The 26,171-nt window shown below is 44.8% G+C and overlaps 1 protein-coding gene across 1 annotated transcript; it reads left to right on the forward strand.

The window, feature by feature from the left end:
• The first annotated feature begins 2,352 nt into the window (after positions 1-2,352).
• LOC142574793 (techylectin-5A-like) lies at positions 2,353-25,252 on the forward strand. Its single transcript, XM_075683806.1, has 6 exons — positions 2,353-2,515; positions 15,269-15,415; positions 16,139-16,281; positions 17,255-17,360; positions 22,112-22,279; positions 24,445-25,252. The coding sequence occupies exons 1-6, from the start codon at positions 2,353-2,355 to the stop codon at positions 24,753-24,755; spliced, it is 1,038 nt and encodes a 345-aa protein (XP_075539921.1). The 3' UTR covers positions 24,756-25,252.
• Positions 25,253-26,171: the final 919 nt, after the last annotated feature.

The raw sequence follows: 26,171 nt of genomic DNA on the forward strand, positions 1-26,171 counted from the left end.
AGAGAAGTTAATTTCTTGTCTATGTCCATGATCGTAATCTTAACTGTAGCATCTCCGATTTGATCAGCGGGCCGTGTGGTACTGTTCGATAACCCCAGCCGGCAGGCCTCACACTTCCATGATTTTCTTTTACCCGACTTTTTCTTTTCAGCATACTCCTGTTCACTTATACCTGAGCATATTGCAGCATGAAAACAGAACTCGCACTCACTGCTCAATAGCACTCACGGCATCTTCAATTTCAGCTCTGCAACCGCAGCACTTAGTCATGTTTCATCCCCTAAGTCAATCGTCAGAAAAACAAATCGCTTGGCAGCAGCGGCACCGAATGAAATGTCGTAATGAAAGAGAACGAGAAGTTTAAGCAAACTGCAAAACACTGCAGAAGTTAACCGACGTGCTTTCCTCGCCGTCGCCCCTGCCAACGTGCTCCGCCGAAATCACCCCGCTGTGCGAAGTCTCTTTCTGTCATGGTGTTGCTGCTGTTCGCTGATAATCTGCGCCGCAAAACGACGCAGTTACTTCCAGGCGGACAGGTAGAATGGGTGCGGGAAATTTGAAGTTCAGTGCAGGCGATTGTAGGCAAAGTCTTGGGTCGGGGCGCCACAGGAGATCGAAGTTTTCGAAGTCAGCGCCTGTAAAACAAAGCAGAGGTTAACCAACGTGCTTTCCTCGCCGTCGCCACTGCCAATGTGCTCCGCCGAAATCACGCCCCTTTGCAATGTCTCTCTCTGTCTTGGTGCCGCTGCTGTTCGCTGATAATCTGAGCCGCAAAACGACGCAGTTACTTCCAGGCAGACAGGTAGAATGGGCACGGGAAATACTTTGTAGGCAACAAACAACTAACCCGCACGAAAAAAACTAATGTATCTTGGTACCACCATCTCAAATAACCTCAATTGGAAGGATGATGTAAATAACATATGTGGATCTGCTCAGCGAAAACTTGGATTCTTCAAAAGAAAATTGAGGCGTGCAAAGTCTAAAGTTAAACTTTAGGCGTAATGAGCCGTTGTACGCCCTTCTTTGGAATATGCCAGTGTTATATGGGATTCTCGCCAGCAATATCACATGAAACAAATTGAACGCATTCTGAGGCTTGCCGTACGGTTTATATCTTCAGCGTTTCGCAAAACAGAATCTGTAACCACTTTGCTCGCTAGGGTAAATTTATCGACACTGGCAACACGCAGAAAAACCACAAGAGTGAAGTTTTTGTACAAGCTTTCTACTAATAAATTTAACTTAGATCAGTCACGCTATTTGTTACGTCCTGGCAGAGTCTCTTCCCATGTGAATCACTCTTATGTTTTTATGCCTTACCATGGAGAATTGATGCTTTTAAGTATTCTCCCCTTTTTAAGACAATTGAAGACTGGAATGCCCTTGATGTACAGATTTTTGATGACACAACGACTGTACAATCATTTGAACTGTAGCTGGAAATGTACCTCTCATGATGTATTTATTTTGTTTCATTGCTTGATGTGTTGACAAAATGTGCAAATCCTCTCAGCCTGTACGAGCTCGAAAATGGTGTAACAGTATTCGAAATAAAAAATAAAAGCATTTGTTGCTACGTAACTGCGGCGGTACTGTTGCTCTTTGCGCATAGCTACTGACCGAAGCCGACAGCTCCAAAGCTCGTTTTTTCCTGCCGAGGCGAGACTGCTCGGCACGCGCCATCATAACACCACGGCCTGCCACCCAAAAAGCAACGGTATGGTCGAGCGTCTTCACGGACAACTGAAGGCGTCATTGACCGCCACGCTCGACAGATAGCAGTTGATGGAAAGGCCACCTCCAGCCCTTCTGTGGTTGCGAACAAGAATCAAGGATGACCAGGATGAGAATCAAGGATGAGTAGTCAGTGCCAACTCAGTGTCAACTCAGTGCCAACTCAGTCAGTGTCAGGTCAGCAATGTGCGTTCCAAGCCAGTTTATCGGCACCCAGAAAGGCACTTCCTCAGCGGCCGCACAGCAATTAGAGAGGCTACATTCCTGGCTCGACCAGCTTCGACCTGCACCCCCACGTATCGCCCACACACAGCCTGTGTTTAGTATCCTGACAATGGAAAGAACCACTCGCGTATTTCTGCGGAGTGACCCTATGTAGCCACCACTGACTCCTTCCTATGAAGGCCCCTTTCGCGTGGTTTTGCGTTCAGAGAAAACCTTGAAGGTCAACGTTCCCTACAAAGAAGAGACAGTGTCATGCGACAACACGCAACCATCCTGTCTTGAACCTTAATAATTCATTCTTTCCGCCATTCACACCTAATCCTGTGGCATTCTAAAAGGGGGAACGGGTTAATCCTTGTAGACACCGTCCGTCAGTTCATTGTCTCCGCCATGGGGGCCATGGGGGCCATGGGGGCCACTGGGGCGCTAGCACTGCCCCTCGGCACACCTGCTTTTACTTTGGATAAAGCAAGTGGACTCTCCGTTCGCAAGCTTTCAGAACGTGTATTCCGTGCATCCACCAAGCCGAGCTCCCAACTACCGCACTTGGCCTGTAATTGCTCCCTGTTTGTTATTAGGCTGTTGGAACCAATTGGTTACACTAGCTATTAAGTATGAATATAAATTGACGAAATTCGTAGATACACACACACACACACACATCTATACACATACATACATATATATATATATATATATTTATATACATTTATATATACATATATACATATATACATATATATATATATATATATGTATATATACATATATACTGGCTGCTTTCTAAGTTGGGGGCGTTATGAATACGTTTCTTGAAGAGCTTCGATACGGTGTTCAACAATTACGCACGGCTACTACCGTCTGGCTACACTACTTGTTTCCGCACAGCACTGATCACATGGACGACAACGTGGGGTAACATCGCACGTAATCTTCATCTCATATTCAAGATAAATAGACCCCTGCGATGGAGTAGCCGCTATGGCGTTGGGCTTGTAAGGTCGAAGGGGTAGGATTAAGTGGTTCCGGCTGCGGCGGTAGCGTTTCAACGGGGGTTAAATTGTAAAATGCCCTTCTGCACTCGATTACGTGCATGTTAAAAAAGCCCAGATGGTCAAAACTGTTTCGCAGTCGCGGTTTAAATCGTGGTTCTCGCACGTAAAACCCCATAATTCATTTTGAAGGAATATATAGTACACGAGAATAGATCTAGTCACATTAGAGCAAATCATAACCCCAAGCACAAATTTTAAGGCTACCGTTACGCAGAAAAACTACGTTTCCTTTGTATTTCACCATGAAAATTTTCCATTTCTGCCGCGCCGTGATTGTGATGCCGGTTAGCTCATGCTCACATTAAATACAAAAGCTTAGAACGGCAGACAACAAAGCAATTGGTAGGGATCTATTCTGCGAAAAGACGTCAGGCAAGGCACGGACGCCCGAGGAGAAAAAAATGAAAACATATACGTTGGTTGTTGGCCACCATTAATGTTGTGCGTTTGCTTTACTCTATTTCTCAATAAGGGAATTTTATTGCCGAAGTAGTCTTTCGAATACGCTGCTATGTGTAAGCCACAATTTATTCTTTATTTGACTCCTTCATAAACAATTTTGTAAGTATTTACTAGAGCACGAAGTTTTTTTAGAGCGCGAGTGGCCCTGGTAAGCCGCCGGAGGGCGTAGGTAAAATAAACATTGTATGAGGCTACGCAGGACGCAGAACAGACGCTTCCGAAGACGATAGGCGCACTTCTGGCGTCTCTGCGACGCAGTCATGTATCTCTACAATAGTAAATAAATTAGCGGCTACTGGGAAGGTTCAATGTTTTCCAAATTAATTCTGCTGGTGCATGCTGCGAGATGTTTACTTTTAAAAAAATCTATAAAGCAGGAAGGCGCGCGTTCCTTTGAAACTCGTCATCTTACACAGCCACTCAATGTTACCTGTCTACGATGGAATACGAGGCTGACCAATTGGGAACAGTATTTGGGAAACACAAGTTTTCTCGATGATGCGCAAAATGTGAACGAGGTAAAAGCAGAAGCCAACGTTTCGACAAGTGCCCTTGTCTTCTTCAAGTCTTGTCTGCTTTCACCTTGTTCACGTTTTGCTCCATCGTGTTGAATTTCCATCTCCCGCATTCCCCGTGTTTTCCCAAGTTTTCTCGATGTAACATTTAGGTTAGACGTGCATATTTATTTTCGGGAGAGCTACTGCAGAAGGACAAAACGCCATGAAGTGTAAGCGCTGACCTTTTACGGTCTCACAAAAGTGCAATATGCAGGCTGCGAGAAGATCAGGTGTATTTGTTGCGCTTGAACACAACCAGACGCGCTGTTGAGAGTCGGGTATCTCGGAAGCGTCGAATTCGCGCCTAGCTCGTGCTTGCGCACGGTATGACGCCGACGCTCAAATAAAGAGCCGCTACGTCGATGACCCTATACCGGTGTGTTTAAACACTTGGTACTACCCTGTTCCTAAGCTGTGAACACGATCGCGCTAGTATGCGTTTTGTGCTGAACTGCTGTGAACAGAAGTCAATGATACGCTGTTATTGCGTATCATTGCGTGTTATTGTTTCTCTCTCTCTCAATAATTTCTCCATACTTGTACAAATAGAAATAAAGATAGTATTCGCCTTGCACTGCAGGGGGATGGACGGGTCTTGTGGTTCATTATTTTCGTCCCAGAAAAGCCTTCGGCTTTGTATACTACGCAACAAGTTCAGGGGGCGCAATATAATGATCGACATGTCAAAAAGCTGGAACTTTTTAACCAGAAGAAAATGTCAATTATTGACCTTGGGCCGCCACTTGACTGTTTCTTTTTCTTAAGCAACTCTATTGCACTGGAAGGTCGCTATTGAATACAATATTTTCTTTCCATGATTGTTTCGCCCTTTTTGCTCCAAGGTAGTTTAGCGTGTGAAATCCTCATTCAGCCTGGGCCACTAAGGTGAAAGCAGGCAATGGCAATACGCTATGCAGGGATTTCACGAAGACAAAATATTACTTCGTAAAAAGAGGTCCTAAATTCGCACATGCTCCCGTAAACACCCAGTACTCGTGTGGTACTGCTACTTTGCATAAAGCTGAACAAGAAGAATAGTAAATACTCAATGCTATAGATACAGTAATATTCTATCGCTGAATCAAATTCAACGTGCTACAGTGCAAGTGAAGCAGTGAAATGCTTATAGAATAATCTAGTGCAGATAATAACCAATACGCAGCACAAAATGTCCTGTTCTTTTAAGGGATGTTTGGTCAGTGTATCGAAAACAGTCTATAAGGCTTTGGTTTGCTGACACAACGAAGGGTTCTCGCGAACTGCCCAGCGCAGTGGTGCGAGCGGAAAGGCATATGTCATTTAAATGTTATGTCGAGCGTAAAGGGCACAATTGGGTACATTCACGCAGCATTCACGCAGACCATAGATTAAAAGAAATATTGGTTCGCAGATTCGCTATGGCGGAGTTATTATTGGACAAGGTAAGTTCACCAAAGAGATTTCGATGTCAACCTAGACTATTTTGCTTATCACACTGGAATGCCACCTACTTGTCATTTTCATGTGGAAAGCAGGGAGCTTCCATGTCGTCGACGTTTTCGTGAAATACAATCAGTAGTTCTTACTGAAGTAGACTTGAGTTATATTTCATGTTATGAATAATGACTTACATCATTACGTCACAATTTTCTACTGTAACTTTTCAAAAATTTGTAGCGGACTTAAGATATGCTGCTGGATTTGTAGACTGAACGCTCCCGTTTCCTTTAAGCGCACTGAAGGAACGCTTCCGAGGCGTGGCGTAAATGGCCCAAAGGAAATTCAGCACTCGCTAGTACTGCGGCCGAAATAAGGAAGTCCCGCCATCTGCGGATACCAAAAAAGACAGTAGGGTGAATTAATTGCTCCCATTCAACTCATGGAGTTGTGCCAGTGCGATTCTTCGTAAACTATCACCCTATTATCATTAACTTTTTATGCCGTATAGTCTATCTATATCGCCTTGATCAGGACAACAAATAACTTTTCCATGAAGAATACGTCTTGCCCACAGTGAGCTACATCGACAGCACGGTAGCTGAAAACCATTCCAAGGTGCTGTTGCGCACGGCACCACGAGAACTCTTATGTAAAATCAGTTCTTTGGTTACCTGCTGGAGAGATTAGACACCGATATTAGGCGCAGGCGGACTTTGGGCATTACGTAGAAAGTCGCGCGGTAATCGTTTTGCGGAAGGCACCGCAAAACCACCATCACACCGATATTGGAGGCATGACCACCCGAATGTACATGAACAGGTATAACTTATGAGAAATGCAAATTTGGCGTCGTATTGATTCTTCACGTATAGTTGTATCAGTGAAAAAGTTCTCCTTTAAGACAATTTTTTTGTCCGCACATAAGGCGAAAATGATCATCGCACATTTATTTCCAATGTCCTAGGTAGCACCACATTCAATTTCACAGCAGTCCCCGACAAAGGAATTTATGTGAACTGAATGGAGATTGAGAATTCATATTACCTGTCCCTTTTGATAACCATGAGCCACTAAATGTGATTCCATGTAGTCTGCATGCATTAGTGGCGACCTGAGCTACAGTAGCCAAACATTGAGAGCAATTGAAAATTTATGTTAATTTGGCATAAGCATGATACACAAGAGATAAATGATACATGATACACAAGAGAAAAGGTGCGAACGCTCTCTGTTTCCCTTTATTCATCAGGCGCCGAGAAGCAATGTGATGGCATAAGCCAATGTGTCTGCGATGAATAGATTTCATGAAGAAGACATCCTCGTTAGGCGAACGCCCCTTACACATCAGTCGCAGCACGCCAAACGTCACCTCAGTTGACACACCCGTTGGAATCCGCACCAAGACTGGTTTTTCTACCAACGGCGCACCACAAAATTTGCGCAATGATTACAGAGTTGAAAAGCACGCAACGAGCATCCATGTGCTATGGCCAGCAATGAACACGAGCTTCTAGAGATAGCCTAGCTGAAATCAAGAAGAGTGAAGAACACTGCCAGTATGTCATGTCTGTCTGTTGCGCCTACCTCAATCTGCCGACGCGCGGTAAGTGTAAGAAACTAAAAGAAGCAAGAAAATGTTGCTCAAAGATATGAGGCAGGACTTGTCCGACAAGCGTCTGCCGTCATTTATTGCTTGCCATGGTTCAACTCGGTTACTTGAAACGTAATGTTGCTGCGGAGGCGCGCAACGCGCATTCCCGCATCCAGTTTCAACTTGCTGTCAGTGCTCGTTTCCGTCTCTCTTTGCTTGCGGAAAGCACGCGCAATGTTTATGTTGTCGCTTGCTAACACCCGAGAAGGCTCGTGTTTTCCCTCGGATTGCTAAACACACGCAAGTCTACCTGCACGTTTCCATGCTTAGGAGCAACGTGCGCATGAATGTAAATCAGCACACATCGCCTGTCCAGCGCTAAGGTGTGCGGTGCTGCCCTGACAGCCGTCCTACGTTAAAGCAGATTCGCACGGCATTTCGAAGATTACTCCGTAAGTAGATAACAGTTGCTCTTTCTCAACTGTCATAATTGAAATGTGCTTGAGCATTTCAAACAGTATGTGTCCTTCTAGGCATTTGTCCCGCTGGTACTCTTTGGTTACCGTCTTACGTCGCGATAAAATGCTTTCCTCATATCGGACAAAGGTAAACTTGACGCGAGACCTTTCTATGACTACGATGCTGCTATAAGTTCGCTTGTAATCATTTGGCGCTGAGTGGCCCTTTCCCATGAAGCCAAAGCAGTGAAAAAAAGAGTATATATGGGTAAATTTCTACTGTTCTAATGTTATAAGATGCTGCAGATAAGTGTCGGAAACTTCAAACAGTCAGACCCAGTGAAATACTGATATAACGCGATGTAAACGACGCTTGGCCACCCTGGTGTCGTACTTGGCCACAACCTCCCATATGAATACAACGATCGAACCCGCGCCCTGTCCCCAGCAGCTGCGAAGCAACTGACCACCGCAGCGGTCAGACCTGTGACGCAGAAGGGGGTGCTAAGAATGTCTGCGTCCGGACAGGCCGCCATTGGAATCTGAACCTTACAACGTTTAACGCTAGAACGTTATCTAGTGAGGCGAGTGTAGCAGTGCTATTGCAGGAACTAGAGGGCAGTATATTGGATATAATAGGGCTCAGTGAAGTTAAGAGGACACAAGAAGCATATACAGTGCCAAAAAGCGGGCACGTCCTGTGCTACCGGTGCTTAGTGGAGAGACGAGAACTAGGAGTCGGATTCCTGATTAATAAGGATATAGCTGGTAACATGCAGGAACGCTATAGCATTAACCAGAGGGTGGCAGGTCTTGTGAAACCTAATAAGAGGTACAAAATGAAGACCGAACAAGTCTACGCCCCTACATCCAGTCATGATGACCAGGAAGTCGAAAGATTCTATGTAGACGTGGAATCGGTGATGGGTGAACTCAAAATAAAATACACTGTACTGATGGGCGACTTCAATGCCAGGGTAGGCAAGAAGCAGGCTGGAGACAAGTCACTGGGAGAATAAGGCACAGGTTCTAGGAATAGCAGGGGACAGTTTTTCGTAGAGTTTGCAGAAGTAATATATGCGGATAATGAATACGTTCTTCCGCAACGGGATAGCCGAAAGTGGAGGTGGAGGAGCCCGAATGGTGACACTAGTAATTAAATAGACCTCGTAATCTGCGCAAACTCTCGCATCATACAAGATGTGGACATGCTCGGCAAGGTGCGCTGCAGTGGCCATAGAATGGTCAGAACTCGTATTAGCCTAGACTTGAGGAGGAAACGAAAGAAACTGGTACTTAGAAGCCAATATATGAGTTAGCAATAAGAGGGAAAATAGAGTAATTGTGGATCAAGCTACAGAACAGTTATTCAGCTTTAACTCAGGAAGACGATCTTAATGTGGACGCAATGAACGACAACCTTATGGGCATCATAAGGAGTGTGCAATAGAAGTCGATGGTAACTTCGTAATACAGGATACCGGTAAGCTATCGCAGTAGACGAAAGATGTTATTAAGAAACGTCAATGTATGAAAGCCTCAAACCCTACAGCTAGAATAGAACTGGTAGAACTTTCGAAGGCAATCAACAGGCGTAGGACAGCTGACATAAGGAAGTATATTATGGATAGAATTGAGAATGCTCTCAGGAACGGAGGTAGCCTAAAAACAGTGAAGAATAAACTATGAATAGCCAAGAATGAGATGTATGCGTTAAGAGACAAAGCCGGCAATACCATTACGAATATGGATGAGATGGTTCAAGTGACTGAGGAGTTCAATAGAGACCTATACAGTACCTGTGGCACCCACTACGATAATGGAGGAGAGAATAGTCTAGAGGAATTTGGCATCCCAGAAGTAACGCTGGAAGAAGTAAGGAAAGCCTTGGGAGCTATGCAAAGGGGGGAAACGAATAACATTGCCTACACTGAGCGGCTTCTCTTATCTAATTGGCTCACGAGAGGCGAGGAGCACGCTCAAGTGGAGAGGGATTCTATGGGGCCGAGCCAGCGCACTGAACATCGATAACCGGATGACGAGTATGGTATCGGCGTCTCCAATTGGTCCGCTTTCACTTACTTAGCTTGCGGTGGCTCGTGGACAATCGCGGCGGCATGCAACGGAAGATTAAGGATGATGTTAAACGGTACCACAGCAAAGAAAACTTGGCAGAAGGAGGCGTAAACGTTCCGAAAGTGCTCAAAGACGTTACACGGCCACGCAAAAGCTTTTATTACACGCAAATAAACCCGTGCTCTCCGGCAGGTGCGAGTAGCGAGTGCCTGAGCGATCGGCAGCAGCCATCTTTTATTTCTTTCGGAACGGGGCAGCCTGCGAGGCAGCCTGTCTATTCATAAGAAGATTCAGTTTTGTTCAGCATAATAATGCATCTTTAACGCGTACACGTCCCTTTGACGCGGTGAGTTTTTGCGGTTTTGTGACGTCGCATAAGAGGTAGGTGAAGCGGGTGCGGCCCGAAAACTTTTGACCAATAGCCGAGGGTTATGGTGAAAAACGCGTCGAATCAGAAATAAGCATTTTTTCTATTGCTCGGTAAAATCATCCATAATCAGTGTGTACACGTCATATCAGATGGGGAGCTATCGCGGTTTTCGTGACGTCGCGTGACAGAGAGGTCAAGCGGGGGTGGTCAAAAAATGTTTTTGACCAATCGCGGAGGGCTGATTGCAGAATTGGAATAGAAAAGTTTGGAATAGCTTTACGTTATAGCACCCCACATTCACACTATCAATCAAGTGATAGTGAAATGTGCGCAATATAACCAACCTTTATATACAGCTTTCATTGATTAGGAGAAAGCGTTTGATTCAGTCGAAAGCTCAGCATTCATGGAGGCATTATGGAATCAGGGTGTAGACGAGCCGTATGTAAATATACTGAAAGATATTTATAGCATCTCCACAGCCACCGTAGTCCTCCATAAAGAAAGCAACAAAATCTCAATAAAGAAAGGGGGCAGACAGGGAGATACGCTCTCTCCAATGTTATTGACAGCGTGTTTAGAGGAGGTATTCAGAGACCTGGATTGGGAAGAATTGGGGATAGGAGTTAATGGAGAATGCCTTAGTAACTTACGATTCGCAGATGATAATGCCTTGCTTAGTAACGCAGGGGACCAATTACAATGTATGTTCACTGACCTGGAGAGGCAAAGCAGAAGGGTGGGTCTAAAAATAAATCTGCAGAAAACTAAACGTGTGTTTAACAGTCTCGGAAGAGAACATCGGTTTACGATAGGTAGCGAGGCACTGGAGGTGGTAAGGGAATACATCTACTTAGGGCTGGTTGTCACCGCGGATCCGGACCATGGGACTGAAATAATCAGAAGAATAAGTATGCGCTGGGGTGCGTTTGGCAGGCATTCTCAGATCATGAACAGCAGGTTGCGATTATCCCTCAAGAAAAAAGTGTATAACAGCTGTGCCTTACCAGTACTCACCCCGGGGCAGAAACCTGGAGGTTAATGAAAAGGGCTCTACTTAAATTGAGGACGACGCAACAAGCTAAGTATAGAAGAATGATAGGTGTAACGTTAAGGAATATGAAAAGAGCAGATTGGGTGAGGGAACAAATGCGAGGTAATGACATCTTAGTTGTAATCAAGAAAAACATATAGGGGGGGGAGGCATGGGCAGGACATGTAATGAGGCGGGAAGATAACCAACGGTTTAACGGTTACGGACTGGATTCCAAGGGAAGGCTTGCATAGCAGCAGCCGGCAGAGAGTTAGGTGGGCGGATGAGATTAAGAAGTTTACAGGGACAACATTACCACAATTAGTACATGACCGGGGTAGTTGGAGAAGTATGGGAGAGGCCTTTTCACTGCAGTGGGCGTAATCAGGCTGATGATCTTGATGAAATGACACTTTACCATTCGAAAATGTAATCGAGAAACTCTGTGATTTGTATTAGATTCCACAATTTACCATGGAAAATTGCTGACTGTTTGTAACTGATACAAAACCCTGACTTTTCATAAGTATAGGACAAATCTGCTATGTCATTTCTAGGTTATAAAGTCATGCAAGAAGTAATAATAGCTCATCCAGGTTACAAAGGGCAAGACCAGTGCGATCAGGGACTCTTCCTAACAATTATACTGCAGTGAAGCCGCTAATGTGTGGGCGCGCCAGTTCCTGACAGGTGGCGATGTAAAATTAACTTCTGCATATCTCTTAAGATATGCATATCTGCATATCTTAAGCATGTCTAACTTGATGTAGCGTACAATTGTTAGGTAAATATTACTTGGTCAATTTTTCCGTATCTGTGTTCACTTTAAATGGTTTACTGCGCTGGTAATTTTTTGCTCAGCACTTTTACAATGCTCTATTACGTGCACCGTGTGACATGCTCTTTGTTTCATAACTGTCATCGTTATAGTGCACAAGGTACGATAACTTTTCGGTAGGAACGTGCCGCGGTGGCGTGAAAGCTGCGTTGTTGCGCATCTAAGCTACAGGTCACGGGATCAAATCCCGGCCGCTGCGGCCGCATTCCGATGGGCTCGAAATGTAAAACCACCCGTGTAACGTGTACTGGGGGAACGTTAAAGGTCCACTGGCGGTCATAATTAATCCAGAGTCCCCCACTACGGCGTGCCTCATAGTGAAATCGTGGTTTTAACATGTAAACTTTCAAAATTCCTTCAATTTTCAGTAGCAAATGCTGCACGATGACAAATGTGCATTTGTGCGATAGGAAAGCCTTTTTAGCGGGTAAGACTTTAATGCTCTATCAGCGCACATATCTAGAGAAATCAGTTTTCTTATGTTTTAAAGGTAATGCGTTAAGTTAACAATCAATAAAGACTGGGTTGAACGGTGCGCATACTCGCTGGACGAGGGAACGGAGAAATTTTAGTTTATGAATTAGTACAAGAAGTTGTTGGAAGTCGAGACGTGATCTGTTTTTATTGGGGTGGTGGCCCGATTCTAGGCGAACGCCAGCCCGGTTCACTGATGTCAGGGCGTTTAGTTGTTCTCCTCGCCTGACACCTGGCTCGAGTGCTGGGAGCATGCCGTGGCGCGGGTTCGTCACTTTTAACCTGGATATGAGTGCTCACCACAGGGCCCCTTCTTTCCCGAGAAATCCAGAGGATGCACAAGCTATCGCTAGATATAGTGGGCAGGTGACCACTTCGTCGTGGAAAAGCTTACATGCTCGTTGTTCGTGCATCGATTTTAAATCTAGTGGAAATTGTGTGTGTTACCTTTAGGCAGTCCGTGTTGAGTCTGTTGAAGAGAACGAACTGTTGAAGATGCTCGGGAGGTGAAAGCTGGGAGTAGTGCAGCGGTCTGGTTGCGCTAAGAGCAGGGCGAAAGCAAGTACCTCCATACCAGGTTCGTTACATTGAGCGAATAGAGGGAGGTAAAAAAGTCGCCTGCGGCGGATACGCAATCACTCAGGCTTGTTCGTCGTTTTTGCGTGGGGGTGTCAGAATTCGTGTACGAGGCATGTTCACACTCTTGATTAGAAATCTAGTCCGCCGTAAAAGCGCTGTCGTTAGTTGCCGACATCTGCTTGTGACATGCACGTGTCTCGAAAAGAGGGTCACACGCGCATGGTGTGGTGCTTCGGTGGTGCCATGGTTAAGGCCCAATGACGCGAGTAGCGCTAGGGACAGCAAGTTAGTAAAGTCTGAATGACGCGTCTTCGGACATCGCTCCTCTGTGGCACTAGTGCAGAGTTCTGAAAGGCGGTGCAAGTTGGAGCCGTCCCAATCGAATCATGCTGTTTTGTGAGCTCTGATGGGGGTGCGACACGAAGGATGTTGTGGCTGATCCGAGAGACCATTAGAACTTGTGTGTCGAGGTTGTGATGCCAGCCCATCGTCTTTGTAGGTACAGCGTGAGTGGTGTTGATTGTCGCCAATTTCGGATTGATGAATGCACTCGCCAGAGGGGCTTGATAACAAGTCGACTGAAGGAAAGGATGGGAAGCCTGGGGGAGGGACGGAGAACGCTTCTGAAGCTCCGTCGCTCTCGCCTACAGCATGTTGTTGAATGCCCTCAGCGTCGATGCGGCAGACGGCCCAGGCCAAACAGCGGATTGCAGCTTGGCATGCGGCGTGGTCTGCCGGAGTAGGCACGCATTTAATGTTGGGAGGTGCACGCGTGTCTCAGCAGCAGTGTTGACGAAGTATCAGGCTTTGGTCATGCGTTCCTTGACCTGTTAAAGGCAGCCGGATATTGGGTTTATGGCTCTGGCCACCTTCGGTGGATTACCTGAGCCTTTCCCCCAAAGGCAAAAGGCTGAAGACACTGTTAAATGTGCTCACCGTACCGGCCGTAGCACTCGCAGACTTCGCCCGACGAACGTGCCGATCTTTAGTGACTGAGGCTGTGATAATAAAGTCGTGATTGTGTGCGTTGTCGGTCTGCTTTGAGTGAACTCAGCGCCATGGTCAGCTGGTCCACTTTGGGAGTAATCAGTTTGTTAGCATCAAGGAGCCGTTCCGAGTTGTTGCTGCGCCGCATTGAAACGAATGAAGAAGACGCACATGGTCTCTTGATGGCGTAGACTATGTGTCCGCTGACGTCCATGATCATGTAGGACATTTGATCTCACCAGTCGAGGGATGCGGAGGAGGACACACTCAAGATCATGCGCACCTGCTGCGACAGTGACAGCAAGAAGATTTCGAAAGGTATCGATGTGTCTAGGGATGCAGTACAGTCTCCGATTACATGCATCATACGACGCCGGAAATGCGTAGGTGTTCAGTCAACGAGTTCATTCGCGGTTAACAGCTATTGAAACCGATGCTGTTTTGACTCGGTTGAGAAGCGTACGAGTTGCGGCTTACGATCGCCTAGCAGGCAGAGAGCGGAGAATATTCCTGACTGTTGCAATAACAGCAGATGGCAGCTCGCCGATGAGGTGGTCGTATCTTGGTGTTTGTTACGTCAGACGGAGTCGGCGGAAGAGCAGCTGGACGCTGAGAAACTACAATTAGAAACCAACTGCCAGAAACCTAGGAACCTAAAAGCAGCGAGAACAGCATCGGTTGCTGCTTCGTCCAGCATCCCGGAACTGTCGGGGTCGGTCTCCGTGTCTTTCAGGAGTGGGTAGGCCTGGAGGCATGATGAAGTTGCCGCCGACAAGAAGGCCGGATAATGTCTGGTGTGAGCGCGCGAAGTAACGTGTCGGGTTGCCATCCGCCGTCTGGAAGTCGGCACTTGTGGGTTGCTCGATTCGGGACATTGCGTATCTTGAAGCGTCAGAGGTCACCCTTTGTGGGAAAGTGTGAAGTGCTATGTTTCCAGCACATTTTTGGAGTGGTCGCCCGAATATAGGCGGTCATGAGCCCGGTGCGCCGATGTAAAATGCTCCGATGTTAACCTCGCCTGGTAACTGCTCGAACCCGGGCAGCATGTCACGGCGCAGCTACATCGCCTTCTGCCATGCTAAGACATCTCACCATTCAGAATGCCTTTTAATTGTTTCACATAATGCGCTAGTGGAATGAGTGCACTTGCATCTGCAACAAAGAAATTACTGTAATTGTTCTTAGGTAAGGCAGATGATATTTTCATTGTGTGTGTAGGTAATAACATCTACGGTTTAAATTCATTGTTTTTTTGTTCTTTTGTCTATTCTAACCAAGATTGATTTACGTAAACAAAGACCACATGGAAATCCGTTGACCTGTTGCTTCCTGAATGGTGGTAACACTGGTGAACTCCTGATACTTGCAACACTTTCTTTCACAGTTTCAAAGTGTGACGTGCATCAGTCAAGACGGAAAGATACCTTCCCTTTCTATACGTACTTGTCACCACTTCCGCCGTCGCCGTGCAGTCAACAGTATTTGCGAAGCTATCCCTCAAGCAAGCGGAGGAACGTGGACGGGAGCTCAGCCGGGTCCTGTACGACATTAAAAGTAAAAGTGACTTTTTTATTCTTGCAGCATCGCTCAAATGTGGAGGATTATCGAGGTGTTCATCGCGAAATTGTACTGTATCGCCACATTATCTCTAACGGTGATCACTATTAAGGTGGATTTAATGAGGCTGGCTGACTTCGTCTATAGCGAATAAACGGAAACCACCGCGACTTGACTTATTGTAGCTGTGTGTCCTCATCCTGGGCAAAGCCAACCAAGTGTATTATGACATGCTATGTAAACAAACAGAATCAAGAAATGTGAAGGAAATCGGTGTGTACCGAAAGTTGACTCCACCCTGAATACACGGGCTAAGATGAAAACGGAGCGGTCTGGCATGTAACTATAAGTCAACCGGTAGAACTGCTTACACTAAACGTGCCGCTAAGTTTAATGCAGCTGCAACATTTCTGTGCTTTCATAAATAATTATAAAAAATAATTCATTTCATCCCTAAACAATAAAAAGCTTAGGTGGGAAAAATGTCCAACTCCACAGGACTTTAAGCCAGCACCAGAGAACTGTTTTTATGTCGTTTCATTACTAGATTGCTTTATTTGGTGTGGCGAATACAACTGAGCCGACGATCTGCGGAACTGTTAGGAATAACTGCGTCTAGTTCTCATTTTGTGTGCTACTTAGCAACTTTACTCCTTAAATAGTGAGTCATAGTAAAATGTTTCTCTCTAAGTAATTGACAAAAATATATCTTTCCTTCAGATACCATTGAGCCTCGGCATTGTAGCGACCTTTTGCGTGCTGGTCAGAGGAACAGTGGCGTTTACACAGTATTCCATCAGGCGGCGGGACCGTCGGGACAAAGCGTCTACTGTGACATGAAAACAGACGGCGGTGGTTGGACGGTAAGGCCACTTGCTCTTAATTCGTTTTTTCCGCACACAATACAAATTACACAGCTTCAGGGAGTGTCTCTTTATTTTATTTTTTATCTTAAGTAAATATAGCCCGCATTGGCACATGCTATGCAGGCAGTGGGTTTCAGTGTCAATACAGATATACAATGTGAAAATTATAGCATATTACAACGGAACTGCAAATACGAAAACCCCTGTGTCCCACGACAAGAAAATTGCACTCGATGGTTCTACAATAAATATGTAGGAACAGAAATCCTTGCAATTGCGCACCTTGAATTATATAGACAGTTGGCATTGCTGTTACCAATGGCAAGTTTCACCCTACTTTTTTCATGCGTTTAGGCATTTAGTTTACTAAAGCTAAATGCTGACGTAGATATTTCATTACATGATTAAGTACACCTCGCAAATATCTCCATTGGATGTATCCCATATCCCATAATCAATTACGTGCACATAACAATCGCTCACAAACGTTCACAACAAGAAGGTATACAAAGATATATTTCGCACTCTAACGATTCATATACTCTGTTTGCTACGCCGCAAATATCAATTGGTGAAGCGGTGGCTGTTTTCATTCACTTGTAGACATTTCGTTCTGCCTCTCGTCAAATGTGTTATCTGCTTTATCGCAATCTCCTTGCGTCTGGCGTCTTGGCAAGCGCTATTTGGTGGTTCCGTGTCCTCTGGAAGTATGGCGACTCTTATTTAAATGCCTTATTGGTAATGGGGCTAGAATGACACATCGCACGTATAAAACCATTCGTAATTCTTTAAAAAGTGCACCATTTGAGGTCGACGTGTAATGTAGATGGCAAGGGGTCCTGGTGAATTCGTTCAACCAGCAGCTTTGAATTTGTTTTCAATTTAACGCACATGATAAAGAGAGAATCACCTATTGTTTATGGTGTGGCATGTAGTTTGCGCCAATCTATGAGAGAATTTTTTAACGCAGGTGATCCAAAGGAGAGGACAGTTTGGAAACAGCGTCTACCATTTCTATCGAAACTGGACAGAATATGCCAATGGCTTCGGTGATCCTGCTCAGGAGTACTGGATAGGTAAGTCGGCCCACCTGAGCGCCTGGGAAATTTGACCTTCACCTTCTAGCAACGGTCACCACGGTACTGTGTAGACCGTTTTATTCAGGGCACCGCCATTTTGCGATCACAGTGCCGTCTATCGTCTGGGGCCATGCTTGTATGTGGGATCGGGCTGGAGCGTGCACGGCGAACGTGGTGTTGACGATGAGTGGCAATATTTCGCGCTTGTCCGGGAGGTATCGAGAAGTTGTTTGGATTGGAAAACTTCTTAGCGGGTCGTGACTGAGCTTTTACCTTCGATATATTCGCAATATTGAACGGCGATGGGTCTAGAGACGCTCGCGCAAATCTGCCCACCATAGACATAGGAGGATGGTCAAGTCTGAACATTGTCGATACGCAACGTATACGTGGAACGTGTTGTTATTGTACGTCTAGCCTTGAACTTTATTAAGGTATCATTCAGGAACAACAATTAGAGGTCTCTCCATGTTCCATGCTGTGTGCCGCATCAGCGTACATCCCCATCCATGTAACTGCGAAGCTCCGAGGAAACACGTTTTGCTAGCTTTTGTGTTCCTGAAATTTCTGGTTGTAAGATTTTCTGAACACTGTTTGTGGGGCATCCGGGCATCAAGCTTTACAAAATAAAGAACTGTAAAATACCTCCATCAGAAGCGCTGTTGACATGAATAAAATGAGCTGATAATAATGGTCACAAGAATGTCTCGATCAATCAGACATACTCGTCGCGTTAAAAGATAATACGCACTCCTATGTCTCGATTGGTGCCTGTCCAAGCCAGGGATTCTCGCCTAGTCGAGTGAGCCGAAAACAAACAAATACTCTTTGCAAAAGCAACTTTAATTTCTGCTTTAATACAGCCCGCAATGAGCGGTGTCGCCAGCTTGCCGACGAGATTCAGAAGCATGAGATAGCCCGTATGAACTAGGGTAGACTGGCAACACGGTAGGCATGGCTTTGTTTACAGAATAGAAAAGAACACAATTGCATTTCTGCGCCGGCAGGCACTGTTTTCATAATACGTCCTTGGTGAACTTGCTCCAGAAAATTGGTTGCCAGGCATGATGACCTTAGAACATGTTTGAACAGAACAAGTTAATTGTGGTGCACGAAGTAGTTAACTTCATCCATTCGCAATAGTTGACAGACTCGAATACGCGCCTCTCTTTCATATTCCAATTTGATCATGGATACCGAGTTCCGAGTTCGTCGCCGAGCCCTCACTGGGAACAAAACCTTCCGAACATACTCGCGACGGCATCAAATTCTTTCTGTTTACGCTGGCAATACAAAGCGGACGCTTCTCTGCTACCGTAGTGGCGGTGTCCACGAAGTCGCCGCTTGCTAAATATGCGCTTCACGATTGCTTCCGGAAGTTATTTTTCCAACCGAATACAGCAGAGGGGTAGCCCATCGACCTTGAGTCATCTGGTATAGCATAAATCCCAGACGGAACACGTTAAAATCGCACTGATTCGCAATTCAACCGCTACCTATCCAAGTTGCTGCTGGGAGAAAACGGAATCCGCACATACCAGTGCGAGGAGGAGAGCGGCGCAGCGCGCTGGTTCGAGCCTACTTTCCTCCTCGCCGATAAAACGGTCTATAGTACTAATGAAAATTTTACAGTTTCCATATATAAAATAGAATCTTCGTAAGCAATGCTTGCCCATAAACGTAGATAGGACTACATCGCAACATGGACTAAGCCAGATAAAGATTAAGAGGAAGCTTTAGCTCGAGTGCTCCTATCTAAATACATGTAAAAGGAGAATTCGTTTTTCTCGGCAACCACTGCACCGAATTTGACGAGGTTTGTTGTATTTAAAAGACACACTTAAAATCTAATGACTGTTGGTTTCGAATTTTTGAGTTAGGTCGTCAATTTTTTATTAAAAATTGCCAAAAATCGAAAATTTTCAGAAAACGAAACTATCAAGTTTACAACTCTGTAACTCAACCACTAAAAACGATACTACAATTCTGTGAATGGCATCTAAATGTACATCTAAAGCGGACAAAATGGATATGTTATACATGAATATAAAAAAATTTAATCATAGGGAAATACAACTTTTGCAAAACCGTTGTAACCAAAGTAACAAATTCACGTAAGATGTAAAATGACCTACTGAATTTGTCCGCTTTGAATGATCTAATGGATGCCGTTTAGAGAACCGCGATATCAGTTCTTGATGCAGAGCTATGAATTTGTAAACTTCGTGCTTCTATTTTTTTCAAACGGTCAAATATTTGAAAAACGTTTTAAGAAAATTGAAGCCCTAAATCGAAATTCCGCTTCCAACAGTCACTAGAATTTAACTTTCTCTTTCAAATGCAACAAATTTCATCAAAATCGATCCAGGAGTTATCTCATAAAAACGTTTTTGCGTTTTACATGTATTTGAATAGGCCGCGTCGGAGTTGGGCCCGAGCTAAAGCTTCCTCTTAATAATTGTGCGGCTTTAGTGGTTACCTTTATGTTTTCTGAAACAACGTCCTTTCACCAACACCTACTTTACGTATATTGGTCACTTTTATTTACCTACATTATTTTTTTTTAGAAATTGCTTGTGGCAAATAGCACAGTTGAAAATCTTGATCTAACTTATTCGACGAGGTGGTCATTACTTCTACGAGAAGTCAAAATGTTTATTTGAATAAATAAAACTATCGCGCTTATAATCTTTTTTTATTGCTAATTTCCTACACTTATTTCTATCTACGTATTGTAGCTAATGAGCGTGCACGACATATGAACATATAATGAACTCTCAGGATGGAATCGCCAAACCGCAAGGAAGTAAGCTTTCGGCGTTGCATACCAAAAACCTTTTCAGACGAGGTCAATGTTTTGAAATGCCATTTTTTAAAGTGCGGCCCATTAAGTTAGGTTGGTGTGTAGCGGTGAAATTTCTCACTTGATTGCCACACGGGCAATGCCCTAGATTTCTGGCTATGCAAGTGGCGGAGATGCCACCTCAGTGTCAAATCTTGCCGGGAGTCTAAGCAAAAAGATTACGCACACTGATGAAATCATGATGATGGAGCAAACTGCAGTCCTTCCGAAATATTGGCAAAGTTGAGTGCGCGTTTAGGACGGGGAACGAAGTGAAATTCAGCTGTAGTATTCGTGCCAATAAAAAGGCTCAAAGTAAAGCGGCGTGGATGAAAGTACTGGGAGGAACTCATCCTGAACCAAATAGCCCAAGCAGTGGAATGTGCAAGCATAACGTGAACTGTGGTCATATATGGGAATTCTTGTAGGTGTGCTGACGAAAACGACACAATTTTATACAGGCACAGCAAAAAAGAAATTACGGCAGAAACGATCTCAACATTACTGTCGGCGTTAAGGTGATTAGCCTTTAAGGGATGTAGCCACCAAACCGTTTTGTCTCCTCCGGAAGGCCTCTTGTATGAGAGTCTACTGCTACCGGATTATTCTTTCGCACTTCCCTCTGCGCTGGCAAAGTCAGCTAGCGGCGTCGCCGGTTAGGCTGCGCTAGACGCGTTTCTCAATGTAAATGACGCACTTTCGACTTCCCTCTGCAACAGATATATTTCAGGGGATATCCTTTTTCGTCCTTGATGAGTGGCACGCAACTAGTCGCCCAACTTGGCACGAAATAGGTATGATTTAATAGCGGCCCATAACTTTTTGCACATAAAACAATTACCGAAGCAGGCGTGAACCAGGCTCACTGTCTCAGTCCCGGTGTCAGATAGTGACTCAAGTCGGTCACGGACATACCGCAAACGGAGTGACTTTCCCCGTCAATGGTAATCGCATTGAAACCGAGCTTGGTTGCTGTGTAAGTCAGCAACCATTTCTCTAAATGATAAATCGAAGATGCTGACGCCGAATGCAGATATCCTCATTGCGAAATATCTATATATTAGATATTTCTTTTAATGGAAATAAACGAAGCAAGACATTTCTTTTTATTGATTCAAATGATCTTCATCGGGCCAAGTAGTGCGCCAATTCAGTGCGACAGTTCATTGCGAGAAGTTCGTTTTCGTTGACAGGCACATCATGTTGTTTCGTTTCTTTTTGTGTTTCCTAAGCCTCAATCCTTGTAAATATGAAATTATTTATTGATAATGACAGATGCATAATGCTAGCGCATAAACTTACCTGACTGGGAACCTTTGCTCTTTTGTTTTTGTAGTGCTCTGCTGAGAAAGCAACCATCCAAGCATGAGTTGAATTTTGTATATGTTCGAGATAGCAGAAAGAAAGAAAGGTATGTTTGTAAACTACAAAATCATTCTGCTGGCTAACCTACACCGCTCTCATGTCTCAATTTCACTGCTATCATGAGTACTACTTTCCTTCCAGTGGCGGGATGCAGTAGTCGCCAAAATGCCATGCAATGGCTATAGACATGCCTGATCTTTGTCGCACTAAAATCACTGTCGTCAGCGCAAAAGAGGTGGCTTCTGGCTCTATTCCTCTATAGCTAACGTTAAATATCTCTAAGCCTTATGTTGTGTGACCGCAATAGCAATAGATGGCGTCGCCTTTCCAAGGGAAAAGAAAGAGAGATACCTAAATAATTAATGTAGGTACTTATAAATACACGTTCCAGTTCGCAAACACACACAAAAAAAACGCATTATTTGTCATATTACGCACTTATCTGTACGACAAGTAGCGAAATTTCTGTTCTGCTTATGAATTTTGTGCACGCTGAGATTTGATGGCCTTCGCACAGAACATCGAAACGTCTCGTTTTCAGGAAACAATGCCCTGCACGCGCTGACGTCCGGCGACGACGACATGTCTCTTCGGGTGGTGCTGAAGAATAACACAGAAGACAGTGTTTCTGTCGACTACGAAAGCATTCGCGTCGGCAATGAAGACGACCTATACAAGCTGCACATTGGAAAGCTGGTAGGCCCAGAAGGTAGGTTTACGTCATGTACCACTTCTTCCAAGCAGTACGTCGTACCTTGTTTGTAGCGGTGGTTATTGGGATTATTGAGCCAGACAGCAGTCTCCAGGGTGCATAAACGATGACGAATATTACCTAAACGTTTACTGTATCGCTTTCAGAAACCTTTGTCTTCGGTGGGCTATCAGAGGCCCGCCGCAAAGGCACTGCTATATCAGCCACAACTTTTATACAGCAGTCGCACGATGTTTCCATCATCTATTTATTCAGCCTATTCTTTTCCATGGCCTGACGAAGGCCACTGGCGAAGATCTGCGATTACCCCTTGCTTGCGTCAAAGCACTTCATTCAGTACCTGACAATTTCAACCCACCAAATACTACTCAGCCCGCCATAGCATTTATTTCTCCTTCGCACTCGTGGTATGAACCTAACAGCTTACGGATTATGTATTTCTGATCAAAACATTAAGCGCCCTGCGCGTCTGTTATCCTTAATCTAATCTCTGAAATTAAATTGGAAGTAGGTGTTTTCACTGCACGGTCAACTTCCACTCTTAACAATGGCTATATTACAAAAACGCGTCGTACAGTATATAGCCATGGTTTTCCATACAAAAAAGCCAGAAGTCATGAAGTAGAACGGCAAGGAGGTCTTGTTTGGAGAAAAAAAAATATCGATCCTTTCAACTCTGTAACGATACCAGCGAAGCTGTTCTAGCACACGACACACAGACGACGCCTAATTTTGAAGAACTGTACGATCACATTCATTGTCTTGTTCGGTGGTTACTGTGACAAAGGCACGTACACACATTTATTGTTTTTGAGAGCTTTTATTGTAGTAGCATGATACTTGAGTCTTCTTGCGCATTCTCAGCTTCGCGGCATGCATCGCCTTATGTGCCTTGCCGTATACGCTCGGCATTCTCTGCACAATCTTGGGTGGGGTTTGCCGGCCGTCGGCGCCGTTGACATTACCGTTGGTGCTTGGTCCTTCCTTGAAGGCACGTAAGGTGTTGCTTTTCGGGAGTCCTAACTGCACGTGGCCCTCCTACTCTTACTGCAGAAAACAAATGGAGTGCACTGCTCGGCGGCTGCGGGTCTTACTATATTTTGTTCTTCAGCGCTGACGACTACCGCCACCTCGGGAAGCAGTAAGAAACTAGTCGTGAGCGTGATGGGAAAGCGTATAAAGAGAGGGCAGTGCGCGCATAAAAATAGGTCGCGCGGTGGTATCCATTGCTCAGAGGCACAGCGTCCGTGTCACAGGGGTATAAGCCATTCCTCGCAGGTGTACGAGCCATTGCTTACGCGCTTATGGGCCATTGATGATAAAAGTTTCCGATATGATGTTGTGTATGCTGTATGCGAGACTTGAAAGAATTTAAGCACTGTTCGCTTCACTTTGCTGAGTGCTGGAAGCCTCTGTATCACGGGGTTATCAGCCATTTCATTTTTGATTGCTTGCATAGGTATGAGCCTGTGATGATGATAGTTCTTCGTTTACGCGCACAAAAAATATACGGAACCCTACACATCAACAGCTTCCCTGTAAACAATACAGTCTGGCCAGGACACTCTGCAACATCAACATAACATACACGGTATCTTCAGAATGTTTGTCAATGTTTATGCCTAATAGCAAAAAGCATACTGTTCATAATGCATGCTGCAATGCTTAAGCATAATCTAAAGAAAAAACTTCCTTTGCCTTTCAAATCAGCGTCTGCAAATTATTTTGAGGTCGAACCATCATTTTTCATGCATATGTAGGTTAGCGCTTCAAACGTTGTGCGTTTCTATGAGAAAAGGCCAACACAAAACTGATAACAAGAGAAATAAAACTATATTAATGCACCAAGTGTGCCTAAAGGTGCTGAGCATATATTGCCAGTGAAATTTTACCCATCCACAAAATCATAGCAATGTGTAAAGTCCTTTTTAGGAAAGGAAGATGGTTGGCTACAGGACAGATCAATCTCGGAATGGCGTTGCCGTCATTTTTCCCAGCAGTAAAGCTCTGTTCTTAAACATCTTTAACTTACACCTACGCTGCATAATTTCGCCGCAATTATAGGTCGCGGAGCCATAATGGCTTGGAACGAAATATACCTTTCGTTTTGTGAGCATGCCTTGAAATCCAACTGTTTCACCAGTCTTTTTTCTCCCTCCCAGGCTGGGACGCCATGGAGAACGGCAATGGCCACAACTTCTCCACCTTTGACCGCGACAACGATTCTGGCCCTGCCAACTGTGCGGCCATGTACCGAGGAGGTTGGTGGTACAGCCAGTGCCACGCGGCTAACCTTAATGGGCTCAACCTGAATGGACCGCATGACAGCTACGCAGACGGGATCGAGTGGAGCGTGAGAGACCAACCAGAGCTCCTCTACCATTATTCTTATCCCGCTGTTGAAATGATGATTCGGCCATCCATGTCCTTACTTCACCGCCAAAGCCAGCTGCTGTCTCTCCCGTTATCATAAATTTATAAGGCGCAGATTGGCGAACAAACGCCTGACGATGTGCACCAGCTTGATGGATCAGTCACCTGCATAACTGTTGTAAGCAGTCCCTGATACAGCGTGTCGAATACTTACGACAGGCTTCAGTACGACTGTCACTGTATTGGGCACAACACTGAATAGCTTAAAGGTGCTCCTGAAAACGTTCTGCAGGTAGACTAGACGGGAATGGACTTCACGCGAGTTTGTTTGTTCACGCAATGTGACATCCTGCATAATTGCACACCGAAAAAGTTTTTCATATCAACTTAATGTCTTTAGTTCGTCAAAGTTGCTTTATGGTCCAATGGCAACGAGTAAAGAAGCAGATGGCGATTGACTGTGAGATTAGTTTGTCAGATAAATATGAACAGCCGTCGAACGTAAACCACGATATAACACCCTTGCAAAAGATATCACAGAACGTTAAAGCATACTATAGGAGAAGGTAGAAACGTGTGGATGCTGACTTGCGCCCCCCCCCCCCCCCCAATAACTGCGCCAGTGATCACACTACCGATTTACCATCCCTTGCTACGAATTATCTTGATCTATAAGGTCACCTCGTTGTATGCTCTGCGAAATATATTGTATGCGCAACTACACTACTTCCTGCTAAACTTAATAATGCTATTTGCTACCCCCTTTCGTTTTAATTACACATGGCTCTATTCCTGTATTTCAACGTTACTCCTAAGATTTTTTTTTCGTTTCAGCGCTGATTGCGCGGTATTTATTCTTTGGATGAAGAAACCAAGTTTTTGGATGCCGAGATAGGCTGACACAATTTCAGCACTGATACGCATCCCATGATTCCATTCCGCGTATATTTAATCCCTTGTTTGAAATAAATCAACCTGTTATCAGTCTGCCCTCGTATCGTCCACTTTCTTTGTCTTCGTGCTAGTTGCGCTGCCAGACCACTGGGGACATCTTCAGTTACCAATTCGCCCAGCTTGCTTTAATATGGTTTTTAACTTGCACCGAAGCTTCGTTATTCCCTTGCATATTTCTGCCAGTCATGATATTATCTTTAGTATGATAACGGGAAGCTGGGAAAAGTCAGAATTAACACATGCTGTCTCGTTATTCGAGAGATCTTGACATGCCTGCGATAGCAGGAAAGATTGAACTGCGTTGGCATGTTGGTCTTGAGAAAAATTTATGGCACTCATGTTTGCCTCAAAAAATTTTGACAGTGTTAGTTGGCCTACCATCTCTCTGTGGCGGTATCCGATGTATTTATAATCGCAATAAAGGTGTGAATTCATGCTACGCTGCAATTAAATATTTTTACTGGAGGGTATACTGACCAGTGAGTGCTTTATTTTGTTGCTTTTCCATTTCACGCTCGTAAACGCACACAGGAAGTTGTTCAGACTGATTGCATTGTCCAAA

Source organism: Dermacentor variabilis, chromosome 3 (genome assembly GCF_050947875.1).
Source record: "Dermacentor variabilis isolate Ectoservices chromosome 3, ASM5094787v1, whole genome shotgun sequence".
Lineage (NCBI taxonomy): Eukaryota > Metazoa > Arthropoda > Arachnida > Ixodida > Ixodidae > Dermacentor > Dermacentor variabilis.